General features: G+C 36.7%; 1 protein-coding gene across 3 annotated transcripts in view; it reads left to right on the forward strand.

The window, feature by feature from the left end:
* Positions 1–11,942, forward strand: part of itpr1a (inositol 1,4,5-trisphosphate receptor, type 1a) — a 29,671-nt gene extending 17,729 nt beyond the window's left edge. For 2 of the 3 annotated variants that reach the window (XM_079378021.1, XM_079378020.1), the window contains 26 exons: positions 77–197; positions 499–683; positions 1,591–1,739; positions 1,887–1,998; positions 2,338–2,373; positions 3,165–3,212; positions 3,445–3,571; positions 3,654–3,826; positions 4,430–4,613; positions 4,860–5,113; positions 5,351–5,551; positions 5,677–5,787; positions 6,444–6,539; positions 6,691–6,819; positions 7,086–7,181; positions 7,277–7,469; positions 7,579–7,701; positions 7,806–7,981; positions 8,140–8,304; positions 8,546–8,735; positions 8,839–8,928; positions 9,369–9,481; positions 9,562–9,727; positions 9,824–9,984; positions 11,046–11,207; positions 11,396–11,942. In XM_079378021.1, the coding sequence (XP_079234147.1) occupies positions 77–197; positions 499–683; positions 1,591–1,739; positions 1,887–1,998; positions 2,338–2,373; positions 3,165–3,212; positions 3,445–3,571; positions 3,654–3,826; positions 4,430–4,613; positions 4,860–5,113; positions 5,351–5,551; positions 5,677–5,787; positions 6,444–6,539; positions 6,691–6,819; positions 7,086–7,181; positions 7,277–7,469; positions 7,579–7,701; positions 7,806–7,981; positions 8,140–8,304; positions 8,546–8,735; positions 8,839–8,928; positions 9,369–9,481; positions 9,562–9,727; positions 9,824–9,984; positions 11,046–11,207; positions 11,396–11,482 (3,648 nt within the window). In that variant the 3' untranslated portion in view covers positions 11,483–11,942. The remainder of the gene's footprint in view (positions 1–76; positions 198–498; positions 684–1,590; positions 1,740–1,886; positions 1,999–2,337; positions 2,374–3,164; positions 3,213–3,444; positions 3,572–3,653; positions 3,827–4,429; positions 4,614–4,859; positions 5,114–5,350; positions 5,552–5,676; positions 5,788–6,443; positions 6,540–6,690; positions 6,820–7,085; positions 7,182–7,276; positions 7,470–7,578; positions 7,702–7,805; positions 7,982–8,139; positions 8,305–8,545; positions 8,736–8,838; positions 8,929–9,368; positions 9,482–9,561; positions 9,728–9,823; positions 9,985–11,045; positions 11,208–11,395) is intronic. The other variant, XM_079378022.1, reaches the window with a different exon arrangement.
* The last annotated feature ends 36 nt before the right edge of the window (positions 11,943–11,978 follow it).

Genomic DNA, 11,978 nt, shown 5'->3' on the forward strand with positions numbered 1-11,978 from the left:
CGTCCAGCAGCCCAGTACACCTCAGCATCATTCAGACAATCTGTAGATGTGACATCTCTATCTCTCTCATTCTCAGACCCGGCAGCCAGTGTTTGTGCAGCTGCTGCAGGGAGTTTTCCGTGTGTATCACTGCAATTGGCTGCTCCCAAGTCAGAAGGGCAGTGTGGAAGCTTGCATCAAAGTGCTGAGTGACGTGGGTAAGAGCATCATTTCCACCAGCTGTTTTAACTTTCATAATATTAGCTTCAGTTATACAATTGTATTGTATAATTACATTATACTCTTAAAATTAGTGATAAAAAAGTTTATAGAGAAGTGGTTCTCAACCTTTTTGAGTCAAAGTTCTCTGTGCCACAAGCGGCACCTAACGGAATAACAAAAAATAAGAAATGTTTCCTTAAAGATTTCAATTTAAAATTTGTGTGTATTGAAGCTCCTTACTAGTTTTTAATGTTTAAATGCATAACCCTGAACGTATGTGCCTTTGTTATTGTGCAGCCAAAGGCAGAGCCATAGCCATTCCTGTGGATCTGGACTGTCAGGTGAATAATCTGTTCATGAAGTCCAACAACATAGTGCAGAAAACAGCCCTCAGCTGGAGACAGACCGTCCGTAACGCCACACGAAGAGATTCTGTTATGACCACCTCCCGAGACTACCGCAACATTATTGAAAGACTCCAGGTAAGTGATATTGCCTCTATTTTCAAAACCTAATGAGCTGCCTACAGAAACAGCATCATTTTAGTCAAATTTAACGCATGTATCTTAAATGTAGAATGCAGTTCCAGAATGCATTGCAGTGAGGTAATTGATTATTAATAAAAATAACATTTAATTTAATACTAAAATGTATCAATAATCCATTAAAAATAGAGTAGGCCTGTTCTTTAAATATGTGTTAAATATGTGTTTTTATGCTTATTAGCATATTGTGCAGTAATGCTGTCAAGCGATTAATCGCATCCAAAATAAAAGTTTTTGTTTAAATAATATATGTGCGTATACTGTATATATAAATACAAACACATGCATGTATATTTCAGAAAAAATATGTTGTTTATATATTAAATATATTTATATATAATATAGGAATATAAATATATACATGTAAATATTTTCAAAATATATACTGTATGTGTGTGTATTTAGATATGCATAATAAATATATACAGTACACATACATATATTATGTAAACAAAAATTTTTATTTTGGATGCGATTAATCACAATTAATCATTTGACACCACTATTTGCAGTTATTTTAAAAACAAGTTACCTCTATTAAAGTCAATTGTGAGTTGGAGAGGTGCTATTTCTGTGGCGGTGCCTATGTTAATGCCTATGTAGAGCATTCTAAATTATTTACTTGTGAGGTTCAGTGATGGTTAGGATGATGCTCTAGTACGATGGTGCCTAGGTAGGCAGCGAGGCAACTCACTAGGTTTCATGTCATGTCATTGATCCCCCTTGTTTTTTCTTATAGTTCCTATCATTAAACCTGCGTTCAATTGTTTTGCCTCGGTGCCTTACTTTATTAGGGTGTGTGGTAAATGTGTGCCTTTGCATGTGTTTGTGTGTGTGTCTGTAGGATATAGTGTCTGCGCTGGAAGAGAGGTTGAGACCTCTGGTTCAGGCTGAGCTGTCTGTATTGGTGGATGTTCTCCATCGTCCAGAACTGCTGTTCCCAGAGCACACTGAAGCCCATCGCAAGTGTGAGAGTGGAGGCTTCATCTGCAAGTATGATGAACTCTTATTGTCCCTGCACACCATTATAAAATACTGTATTACTTATTATAGCTTAATACTTATTAATGATACAATATTATGCTGTCATTGTTTATATGTTTGAATTACACTAGCATATTTTATCTGCTTTTTGTACAGATTGATAAAACATACCAAGCAACTTCTAGAGGAAAATGAGGAGAGGCTTTGTATCAAAGTTCTGCAGACCCTCAGAGAAATGATGACCAAAGACAGAGGATATGGAGAGAAGGTATTTACCACAAAACCATTAATAAAAGGACTAACGGAAGTGTTTCAGCTGTGCCTACACACACAAAAAAATGTTTTCTTAAAGTAGAATACAGATGTAATATAGTTGTGAGAGGCTGATGGTATTGTCCTCTACACAAACTGTCTTCATTTGTAATGTCTGCATGTGTGACCTTTAATCACAAATGCAAGTCGTGTAAGAGCACTTTTGCTTGAGTTCGAGCTGATCACATTTCCTCTGTTATGTCTTCTTGTTAACGCTCATATCACTAATAGTTACTGGCTTAATTTGAAGTGTCTACTCTTTCATTAACCCCATCCTTCACTCCTTTTTTTTCAGCTACTGGGATTTGATGATGAGATGGATGTCACTGAGGTTGTCCTCTTTTTGTCATTCATCCCATCTTCCCCTTGTTTATTTTTCTCTACTATCTTTTTCCATCCTTGAGAATCGGTATAGGAAATTTGACCTAAGTACACATATTTTATTAGATGTGGTATAGATGTTGATCTGTTGTGGTTTGGTGTTTCCCCTAAAACAACTTGCTACCCCTAAAAAGTAGCAAATCATGATTTGGCCAAACTTTGAGAAAGAAAAAAAGCACTTATAAAAGGCGCAAGCCATTCAAGATGTATGCCCTAATTTAAAGTCCTGTTTCAATAAGAAATACACAAGAAATTGTGTTCTTCATACCATTTTGTGGTGCTTTAATCATGCTTCTAATACAGTATTATATTAGAGGTTATAGTCAAATTAAAGATTGTTCTGAAAGATTTAGAAACTATCTTTTGATTGTATCTTAATATTTACAAACCATTTGGGTAATAACTGAATATTTGGCCAGTTTGGATATTAACTGCTATGTTACAGACCTTTTATTCTGACCATTACATTCTCATTTTGTACTTAATCTATTCACTTTTCTACTGTTTTACATTCTTTTCTGTTTAGTCCTATTGCCTATAAGGATTCACTTACATAACTCACTTCCAGAGCATTACTAACTAATTTACTATAAGCTACATGCATAATTTTAGTAATTTTTTTGTCCACTGATGTTATTGTAACACCAAGCATGCTGCTTGGATAGAGCTGGGGATAATTGCATGATGATACTCTACTAACTCTGTGTTAGTTTCTGTTGTCCACTCTGCTCACTCACTCAGGTGGTGGATTTGAGTCTGCCACCAAAACAACTGGAGGATCGAAGGAGGGTAGGTCACTAACTTCACCTAACCCTGCTCTCCAACTACATATCTGTACCTCTCAGCTGCCCTGGTTCAACTAGAACTATTCCTTCAATATTTAGTCCCATTTATGATACATATTATTCCAAAGAATACTGCTTTACAGCAATGTGGTGAACAAGCCAAAGCAAGAATGGCAAAGAAAAAACTTTCAAAAATAAGATGCACATCGAAACACACACTTTTACACTCAATACAGGGGGAGGCCCTTCGGCAGCTGCTCGTCAACCGTTACTATGGCTTCAGGAGTGGTGGGCGGAGAGAAAGTCTGACTTCCTTCAGTAACTCCACCCTGGCACCTGTAGGACCAATCAAGAGCCAGCCAGGTGGGTTCATTTTTCATTGTAGCCTCTTGGAACATTTGTGATGTAATTTAACATTAGTTTTTGTGTGTTTGTATCACCTCAGGGGGTTTGAGCAGGGCTGAGATGTCATTGATGGAGGTGCAGTGCCATCTGGACCGTGAAGGAGCATCTGACCTTGTCATCGATCTTATTATGAATGCTACCAGTGACCGTGTCTTCCACGAAAGCATCCTATTGGCCATTGCACTGTTGGAGGGTGGGAACACCATCATACAGGTCAGAAAGACCTGTCAGTAAAATGATTAAGTGATAGAATTGAACGTTGTTGTATTAAATTATTCAATATTCACTACAGTTTAAAAGATAGTAAGACTTTTTTTTTTTTTTAAGAAATTATTATATTTATTCAACAAGGATGCATTAAACTGATCAAAAGTGACAGTAAAGTCTTTTAATTCTGTTCTTTTAAACTTTTTATTGGTCAAAGAATCCTGAAAAAAATGTATCACGATATCCACAAAAATTTTGAACAGTACAATTGTTTTAACTTTGATAATAAGATGTTTTTTTAAGCATCAAATCAGTATAATATAATAATTTCTAAAGGATCATGTGACTGAAGAAAATTCTGAATAAATTACACTTTAAACTATAAAAAAACATAAAAAGTTATTTTACGTTGTACTAATTTCTTCCACTAAGTTACTGTTTTACTGTATTTTTGATTAAATGCGCCTTGGCGAGCAGAGACGAAAATATTCACACAAAAAAATCATACTGACTCCAAACTTCTGAACAGCTGTGTATTACATTTGAAGTTCTCCATAGAACATATGAACATAATGGTGAATTTATGCTTGTATTCTTATCTCTTTGCAGCACTCCTTCTTCAAACGTTTAACTGAAGACAAAACTTCAGAAAAGTTTTTTAGGGTGTTTTATGATAGAATGAAAGCTGCTCAGTTGGAGATCAAAGCCACGGTTACCGTCAACACCAGTGACTTGGGCAACAAGCGGCGTGATGACAACATTCCAGACAAAGATACCCCACAACGCCGGAGAGGTTGGGGTTGTCAGTACTTAATGTTTCATCCTATGCTATCTTTATTTACAATAAATACCACTTGGTTTGATATTTTGTTTTTGGATGCAATGATATTCATGGTTTTAAGATCAAATTCTTGTTGAGAGTACACTTGACAGTACTTGTTGACATTGCATAATGTTATCAAGTTTAATATGTAATTTTATGAGAAGATATGTCACTATGAGATTATATATAAGAAATTATCTTTTTCTTCCTCTCCAGAAAAAAATTCAGGTATCGTGGTGACTGATGATACTCGTGAGCAGCTGGTGGAGGCATCTGCTGTGACTAAGAAGGCCTATTGTTCGTATCGCCGAGATGCTGATCCTGAGGAGGTTTATGGCACTGCTGATGGAGACAAAGGGGGTGGAGATAAGGGAACAGAGCAGGGCGAGATGAGCCCTGTCATTCTCATCATGCAACCTATCCTGCGCTTCCTACAACTGCTGTGTGAGAACCATAATCGAGACCTGCAGGTGTGTGTGTGATTGTCTGCCTCTCCACCTGTCACATTTATAGCTTTTTTTGTTATTCTAGCCAGATTAGAGCTTCACTATCTGAACCGAGCCTGAAGGAATTGAATTGTTTTTGGGTTCGATTTTAGATTAGGTCTCAAATTTTGACAGTATCAGTATTGTGTCATTTCTTCAGTGTTATGTCAGTCTTGTGCATGTTTCTGGTTAGGACTGGTTTCTCTTTTTTTTCTCCTGCAGAATTTTCTGCGCTGTCAGAACAACAAGAACAACTATAACCTGGTGTGTGAAACCCTGCAGTTCCTGGACTGCATCTGTGGAAGTACAACAGGAGGCCTGGGGCTGTTAGGGTTGTATATCAACCAGCATAATGTGGCTCTCATTAATCAGACTGTAGAGAGTCTCACTGAATACTGTCAAGGGCCCTGCCATGATAACCAGGCAAGTACACAAACACTAACACAATCAAATATTTTCCACTTTTTTCCCCTCTATTTTGCTATTATAATCTTTCAATCCCTCATCCTTCCCATATTGAATGTGCTCTGTTATGCTTGTTTTTGCAGAATTGCATTGCCACCCATGAGTCTAATGGCATTGACATCATCATTGCATTGATTCTAAATGATATTAATCCACTGGGCAGAAAGAGAATGGATCTGGTTCTAGAACTAAAGGTACATCACTTGATTCTTTATTGACAAAGTAACAACCTTCTCATTTCGTAGTAACATCAAATTTGACTATGCAAAGTGGGCAGGCCTCAAGTACTATAAAGCAGTGGTTCTCAATGTTTTTGGCTTCTGGTACTTCTGCTGTGATGACAAAGTTGGTCATTTTTAAACTTTTTATTTTTATTTACAAAAACTATAATAGGGTTAAAAGTTGATTACCAATGAATTTGCATGACTTTTTTTGTCATTTGTGATTACAGGATTTTTAATTATGTTTTACTCACAAATAGCAACTTCTACCCACTAAAAGATTTTTGAGTTTGACATAACTAGAGAAATTTGTATTTGTTATAAGAATTTCCATGCTTTTTAAGATTTTAGCGATTTCCTGACTTTTTCAAAACTAGAAATCACTCTCGTATTCTCTTAAATAGTTAATGAAACTAAGAAATAGGTAACTAAGTAATGTTATATTTAAGTTCATTTGAAGTAGGACAGAGCGAAAACTAAGTGAAAATGTAATCATGATGCTCACTCAGTAATTTTTTTGTTTAGTTGCAAATTGATGCGAGAGACTGTCACAATCATTTCAGAGTAGTTTTATTTAATACTTTGGCCAGTTAAATTTCATGTAGCATTATTTGTCTTTTTTTCCTTAGAATAATGCATCAAAGCTACTGCTGGCCATCATGGAGAGCCGTCATGACAGTGAGAACGCAGAAAGAATCCTGTACAATATGAGACCAAAAGAACTAGTGAGTATGTTAGTTACTATCCCAGGACATCCTGGTTCTGTCATTGCTTTAACTGTATCTTGTAGTCATTCAGTGGAGACAGATATTAAACCATAAAAATTATTTGTCTACAACATCTGCACGACCCCAGCTGTGTGTGTTCATGTTCAAGGTGGAGGTGATGAAAATGGCCTACCAGCAGGGGGAAGCAGAGTTTGAGGAAGAGGAACAGGAGAATGGAGAGGACCATGCTGCCTCACCTCGCAATGTTGGACACAACATCTATATCCTTGCACATCAGGTACACACACACACTCCTGTACAACTTTTGCCACATCTGTAAGTGTAGGGTATAAGGAGAACATTTGTTGTTCATAAATAGTTTCATTTGCAATAAATTTACAGTAAATTTTACACTGTGGCAAAAGAAGTTGACGGTTTTGGGCCCTGCATAAAAACAGTTTATTTAGACTGCAGCCAAATTTATTGTCAACCAGAATACCAAATGTACCTCACTTTATCTAAGAGCAATTCATTATATTAGTAGTGTGATCTGATTTATTTCAGCTGTCACGTCACAATAAGGAGTTGCAAATACTACTGAAACCAGGTGGGGAGGACCAGGCCCTGGAGTATTACACTGAACACACTGCACAGATAGAGGTAACACAAACACTTTTAACAAACCTTAAAACTTGTTGTTTATTGTTTTAAAAATCCCATCTTATGCTCTTGTATTTGTGTGTGTGTATAAATAGATAGTCCGGCAGGATCGCACTATGGAACAGATCGTGTTTCCTGTACCAAATATCTGCTCTTTTCTCACAAATGAGTCCAAGCTGCGTGTGTACTATGGTACAGAGAGAGATGAACAGGGCAGTAAAATAAATGACTTCTTCCTGCATGCAGACGACCTCTTCAATGAAATGAGGTGGCAGAAAAAACTAAGAGGTAAATGTGTTTTCCTTCTCTAGTGTTTGAAAATTGTTAATTTGAAATCAGTTGAATTGTACAACTTCATCATAATTTCTGAACTGTATCCCTCTTATTCTGTTTTCAGCACAGCCAGTGTTGTACTGGTGTAGCCGGAACATGTCGTTCTGGAGTAATGTGTCTTTTAACCTGGCTGTTCTCATTAATCTGTTGGTGGCATTCTTTTACCCTCTGGACGGAATGAGTGAAAGTGAGGTTCCCTCTGTATTGTCTTCATGAGTCAAGTTTTCTTTCCACAATATCCCTGACCTGTGTGAAAATGTATACCTTATATGTGGTCTGTGTGTGTTTCAGATTCTCTAGATCCTTCTCTTTCTCTGTTGCTGTGGGTGTGTTTGTTGGGCTCATTGGGGTTTGTGTTGATGTCGCCGAGGCCGAATGCAGTGCGAGTGCTGGTCATCTCCAGTGTGCTGCAGCTGGGCTTCTCAGTGGGGCTGCAGCATATGCTGACACTCCTGGGAGCTTTTAATGTAAGATCACATTCACACGGACACACATGGGAGGCTTAGGTTTTAAATGCATACAAGTTCACATGCAATCATACCATTGTGCACACACTCTCTTTATTAATAATCTTATGTGGTGTCAGTCTGTAGTGACAATCTGACCTTGTTTGGTGTCTGTGCAGGTTTGTAATAAGATAGTGTTCATGCTGAGCTTTGTGGGTAACCGCGGGACGTTTACCCGTGGTTACCGGGTGATGGTGATGGATAGGGAGTTCCTGTTTCATCTGCTATACCTTCTCATCTGCACTCTGGGCCTTTCTGGACACGTCTTCTTTTACAGTCTACTGGTCTGTTTGAAAACCTTACACGAATACTTTTTTTGTACTAACATATGCCTAAACAGAAATTAGTGTCTAAATGTGTGTGTGTATATAGAGAGAATTAAAAAAATTATAATTGACCAAATATTGACCTAATTTCATGTAGCATTCAATCATTTAATATAGAATCAAAGAAAGAAAGAAAAAATAATAATTGCAAATATTTAGACCACTAATGTTAACTAATTGTGCATTTGTGTGTTTGTAGTTGTTTGACCTGGTGAACAGGGAAGAGACTCTTTTGAACGTTATTAAGAGTGTGACTCGAAATGGCCGCTCTATTGTCCTGACGGCTGTTCTGGGCCTGATCCTGGTCTACCTCTTCTCCATTGTTGGATATATGTTCTTTAAGGATGACTTCATCCTGGAGGTGAACCGCATCCCCAACGGTACTCTGGGTAACCCACATTCACACAGACATATCAAAGCAAATCACAAAGTAATGTTCATACTAGTAGGTGTGAAAATAATTTCTCTTGTATTTGAATATGTGTATGTCAGAGGAGGGAGTAAATTTGGCTTCTGGTTTCCTGTCTGAGGGGGTCTGCAGTGGGCAAAATGGGTCCTGTCTGACTGCGGATGTTGAGGAGGGTGAGCAGTAAAATTCATCCAAACTACTGCATGATATGTTGAATAATTAGTCAGAATAATCACAGATTTTCCCCAAATGAAATTATCACGAGGATAATTGGCATATGTCTATATTAGACAATAATAATAATAATAATAGCATGATTAGGCTAAATCTGCTTTTTAAAGCTTTTTAAATCTGCTTTTATTAAGTGATTATTATTAACAATATTGATTAATGTACTAAAATAACACTAAAATTATTATTAATTATTACTTACTATTAATTAATTTATTAATACTAAAATGACACTTAAAATGGACAGCCGTAAATTATTTCAGTCATGTTGTCTAATTATTTAAATATTATGAGACTCTTTTTTGGCAATATTTTGTAATCTGACATTTAGTTGTACACTGGGAGTGATTGGAAATAGAGCTTCTACATTGTGTGTTTATAGATGATGTAGAGCGAGCATGTGATTCTTTGTGGATGTGTATGATCACTGTACTGAGTCACGGTCTCAGGAGTGGTGGCGGAGTTGGAGATGTTCTGCGCAAGCCATCCAAAGAGGTACACATGTTCATATATTTACAGTAATAGTTCATTTTTTACATAAGAACCTGAAGCAAAACCTGTATGTGTGTTTGCAGGAGCATCTGTTCGCCGCACGGGTCGTGTACGACCTTCTGTTCTTCTTCCTGGTGATCATCATCGTGTTGAATCTGATCTTTGGTGTCATCATTGACACGTTTGCTGATCTGAGAAGTGAGAAGCAGCGGAAAGAGGAGATCCTCAAGACCACATGTTTCATCTGCGGTGAGATGAAGTTGCACAGTTATGCTCAAATAACCATAAATGTGCTTTACATGTGATTAGGGATTTATTTATTGGGTTACCTGCTTGTTCACCCAGGTCTGGAGAGAGATAAGTTTGATAATAAAACCGTGACGTTTGAGGAGCACATCAAGGAGGAGCACAACCTGTGGCATTACCTGTATTTCATTGTGCTGGTGCGGGTCAAGGACTCCACTGAATACACAGGCCCTGAGAGCTACGTCGCTCAGATGATCAAGGTGAGAACATACATGACATTATTATAAAGCTTTTACGAGGAGATGCTCAAAATCAAGACCCAAGGGGAACATAAATATATATATATATATATATATATATATATATATATATATATATATATATATATATATATATGTATATGTGTGACCCTGGAGCACAAAACCAGTCATAAGTAGCATGGATATTTGTAGCAATACCCAACAATACAATGTATGGGTCAAAATTATTGATTTTTCTTTTATGCCAAAAATCATTAGGATATTAAGAAAAGATAATGTTCCATGAAGATATTTTGTAAATTCCCTGCCATTAATATATCAAAACTTAATTTTTAATTAGTAAAATGCTTTGCTAAGAACTTCATTTGGACAACTTTAAAGGCGATTTTCTCAATATTTAGATTTTTTTTGCACCCAGATTCCAGATTTTCAAATAGTTGCATCGCAGCCAAATATTATCAGATCCTAACAAACCATACATCAATAGAAAGCTTATTTATTCAGCTTTCAACAAATACACTTATGGCTGGTTTTATGGTACAGGGTCTCACACACACACACACACACACACACACACACACACACATATATATATATAGCTTTTACTGTATACACGTGTGTGTGTGTGTGTGTGTGTGTGTTAAATTCTGAGCATCTTCTCAGTGTAAAATTAAATTACAAAAACATTTCATGTAAAACAAATAAAAATATATGTATTTTGTGATTACATCTTGTGATTGTTTTACTTTAAATTTTGTTGTATTTTAATTTTACAATGATGTTAATTACAAAATCACTATATTTATACACTATAATTTTAATTACCTTTAATGATCAATGACATTATTGCAAACATATTACATTGCAATGAGGATAACATTTATATTCACATTACAACCATTAGAATGAGGGCAGAAAATTAAGCAAGAATCATGCTCTTTATTCCAAAATAAATAAAGTAATCCACTGCACCTTTTCTTCACAAGGCAGCTTTAATAAAATCATGGTTTATCCTTTTCATGTTATTTATCAGTAATGTGACCTCTTTAACCCTCATGCAGGAACACAATCTGGACTGGTTTCCACGTATGAGGGCCATGTCACTGGTCAGTAGTGATGGTGAGGGTGAACAAAATGAACTGCGCAGTTTGCAGGAGAAACTAGAGTCGACAATGAGGCTAGTCTCCAACCTGACCAATCAGCTCACAGAGCTTAAAGAGCAGGTGCGTGTTTGATTAGTTTGATAAAGGTGCATGTGTACACAGACTGCCAAATTATTCTTAATCAGAAATGGAATGCTTGTACTCCACCTAAATTGCAGATGTGTTATAAGCTGGCAATTTGTGGTATGAGGTATGAATTTCTAAGTTAATGGCATTTATCTGAATTCATCCCTGTTGTCAATCTTCAGATGACTGAGCAGAGGAAACACAAGCAGCGGATTGGTCTGCTGGGAAACCCCGCCCACCTCAACATCAACCCACAGCAGCCGGCATGAGAGGTGGGGCCTGTGGCCTGACTGAAATAATGGAGCCTCATTCAAACATAAATGCAGTCAAACCATCACAGCCTTAAAACTATCATCTTAATATGGACTCTTACATAGTAATGAGGTCATGTCTGGTCATACTTGGACATGTTCTCTCACTCAAGGACTCCAATCATGACATTTGGAGCCTCATTGCTGTATGATGTGCTATATCATTTTTTTTTAAGCACTGACGTGATCACTTCAGAAAGAATCTTTGCACTGTGTATGAGTGTAGTATTATAGGATCCCTTCACAGAGTGGTTCTTACAATTATGTCCCTCTGGATTTCTTTGCACCTTTTATCAGAATGGATTGCGTTTGAGATTAATAATATAATGTGTGAAATTTTTATATATTTTTTTCTGTGCATATTTATTTTGAATTTCTATTGCTCCATATGGAAGGTTTAATAAACACCTACACTGACAAGTTTCTAGAACTAACAATGAATGAAACTAAATTG

This window comes from Barbus barbus (genome assembly GCF_936440315.1).
Source record: "Barbus barbus genome assembly, chromosome: 25".
Classification (NCBI taxonomy): Eukaryota; Metazoa; Chordata; class Actinopteri; order Cypriniformes; family Cyprinidae; genus Barbus; species Barbus barbus.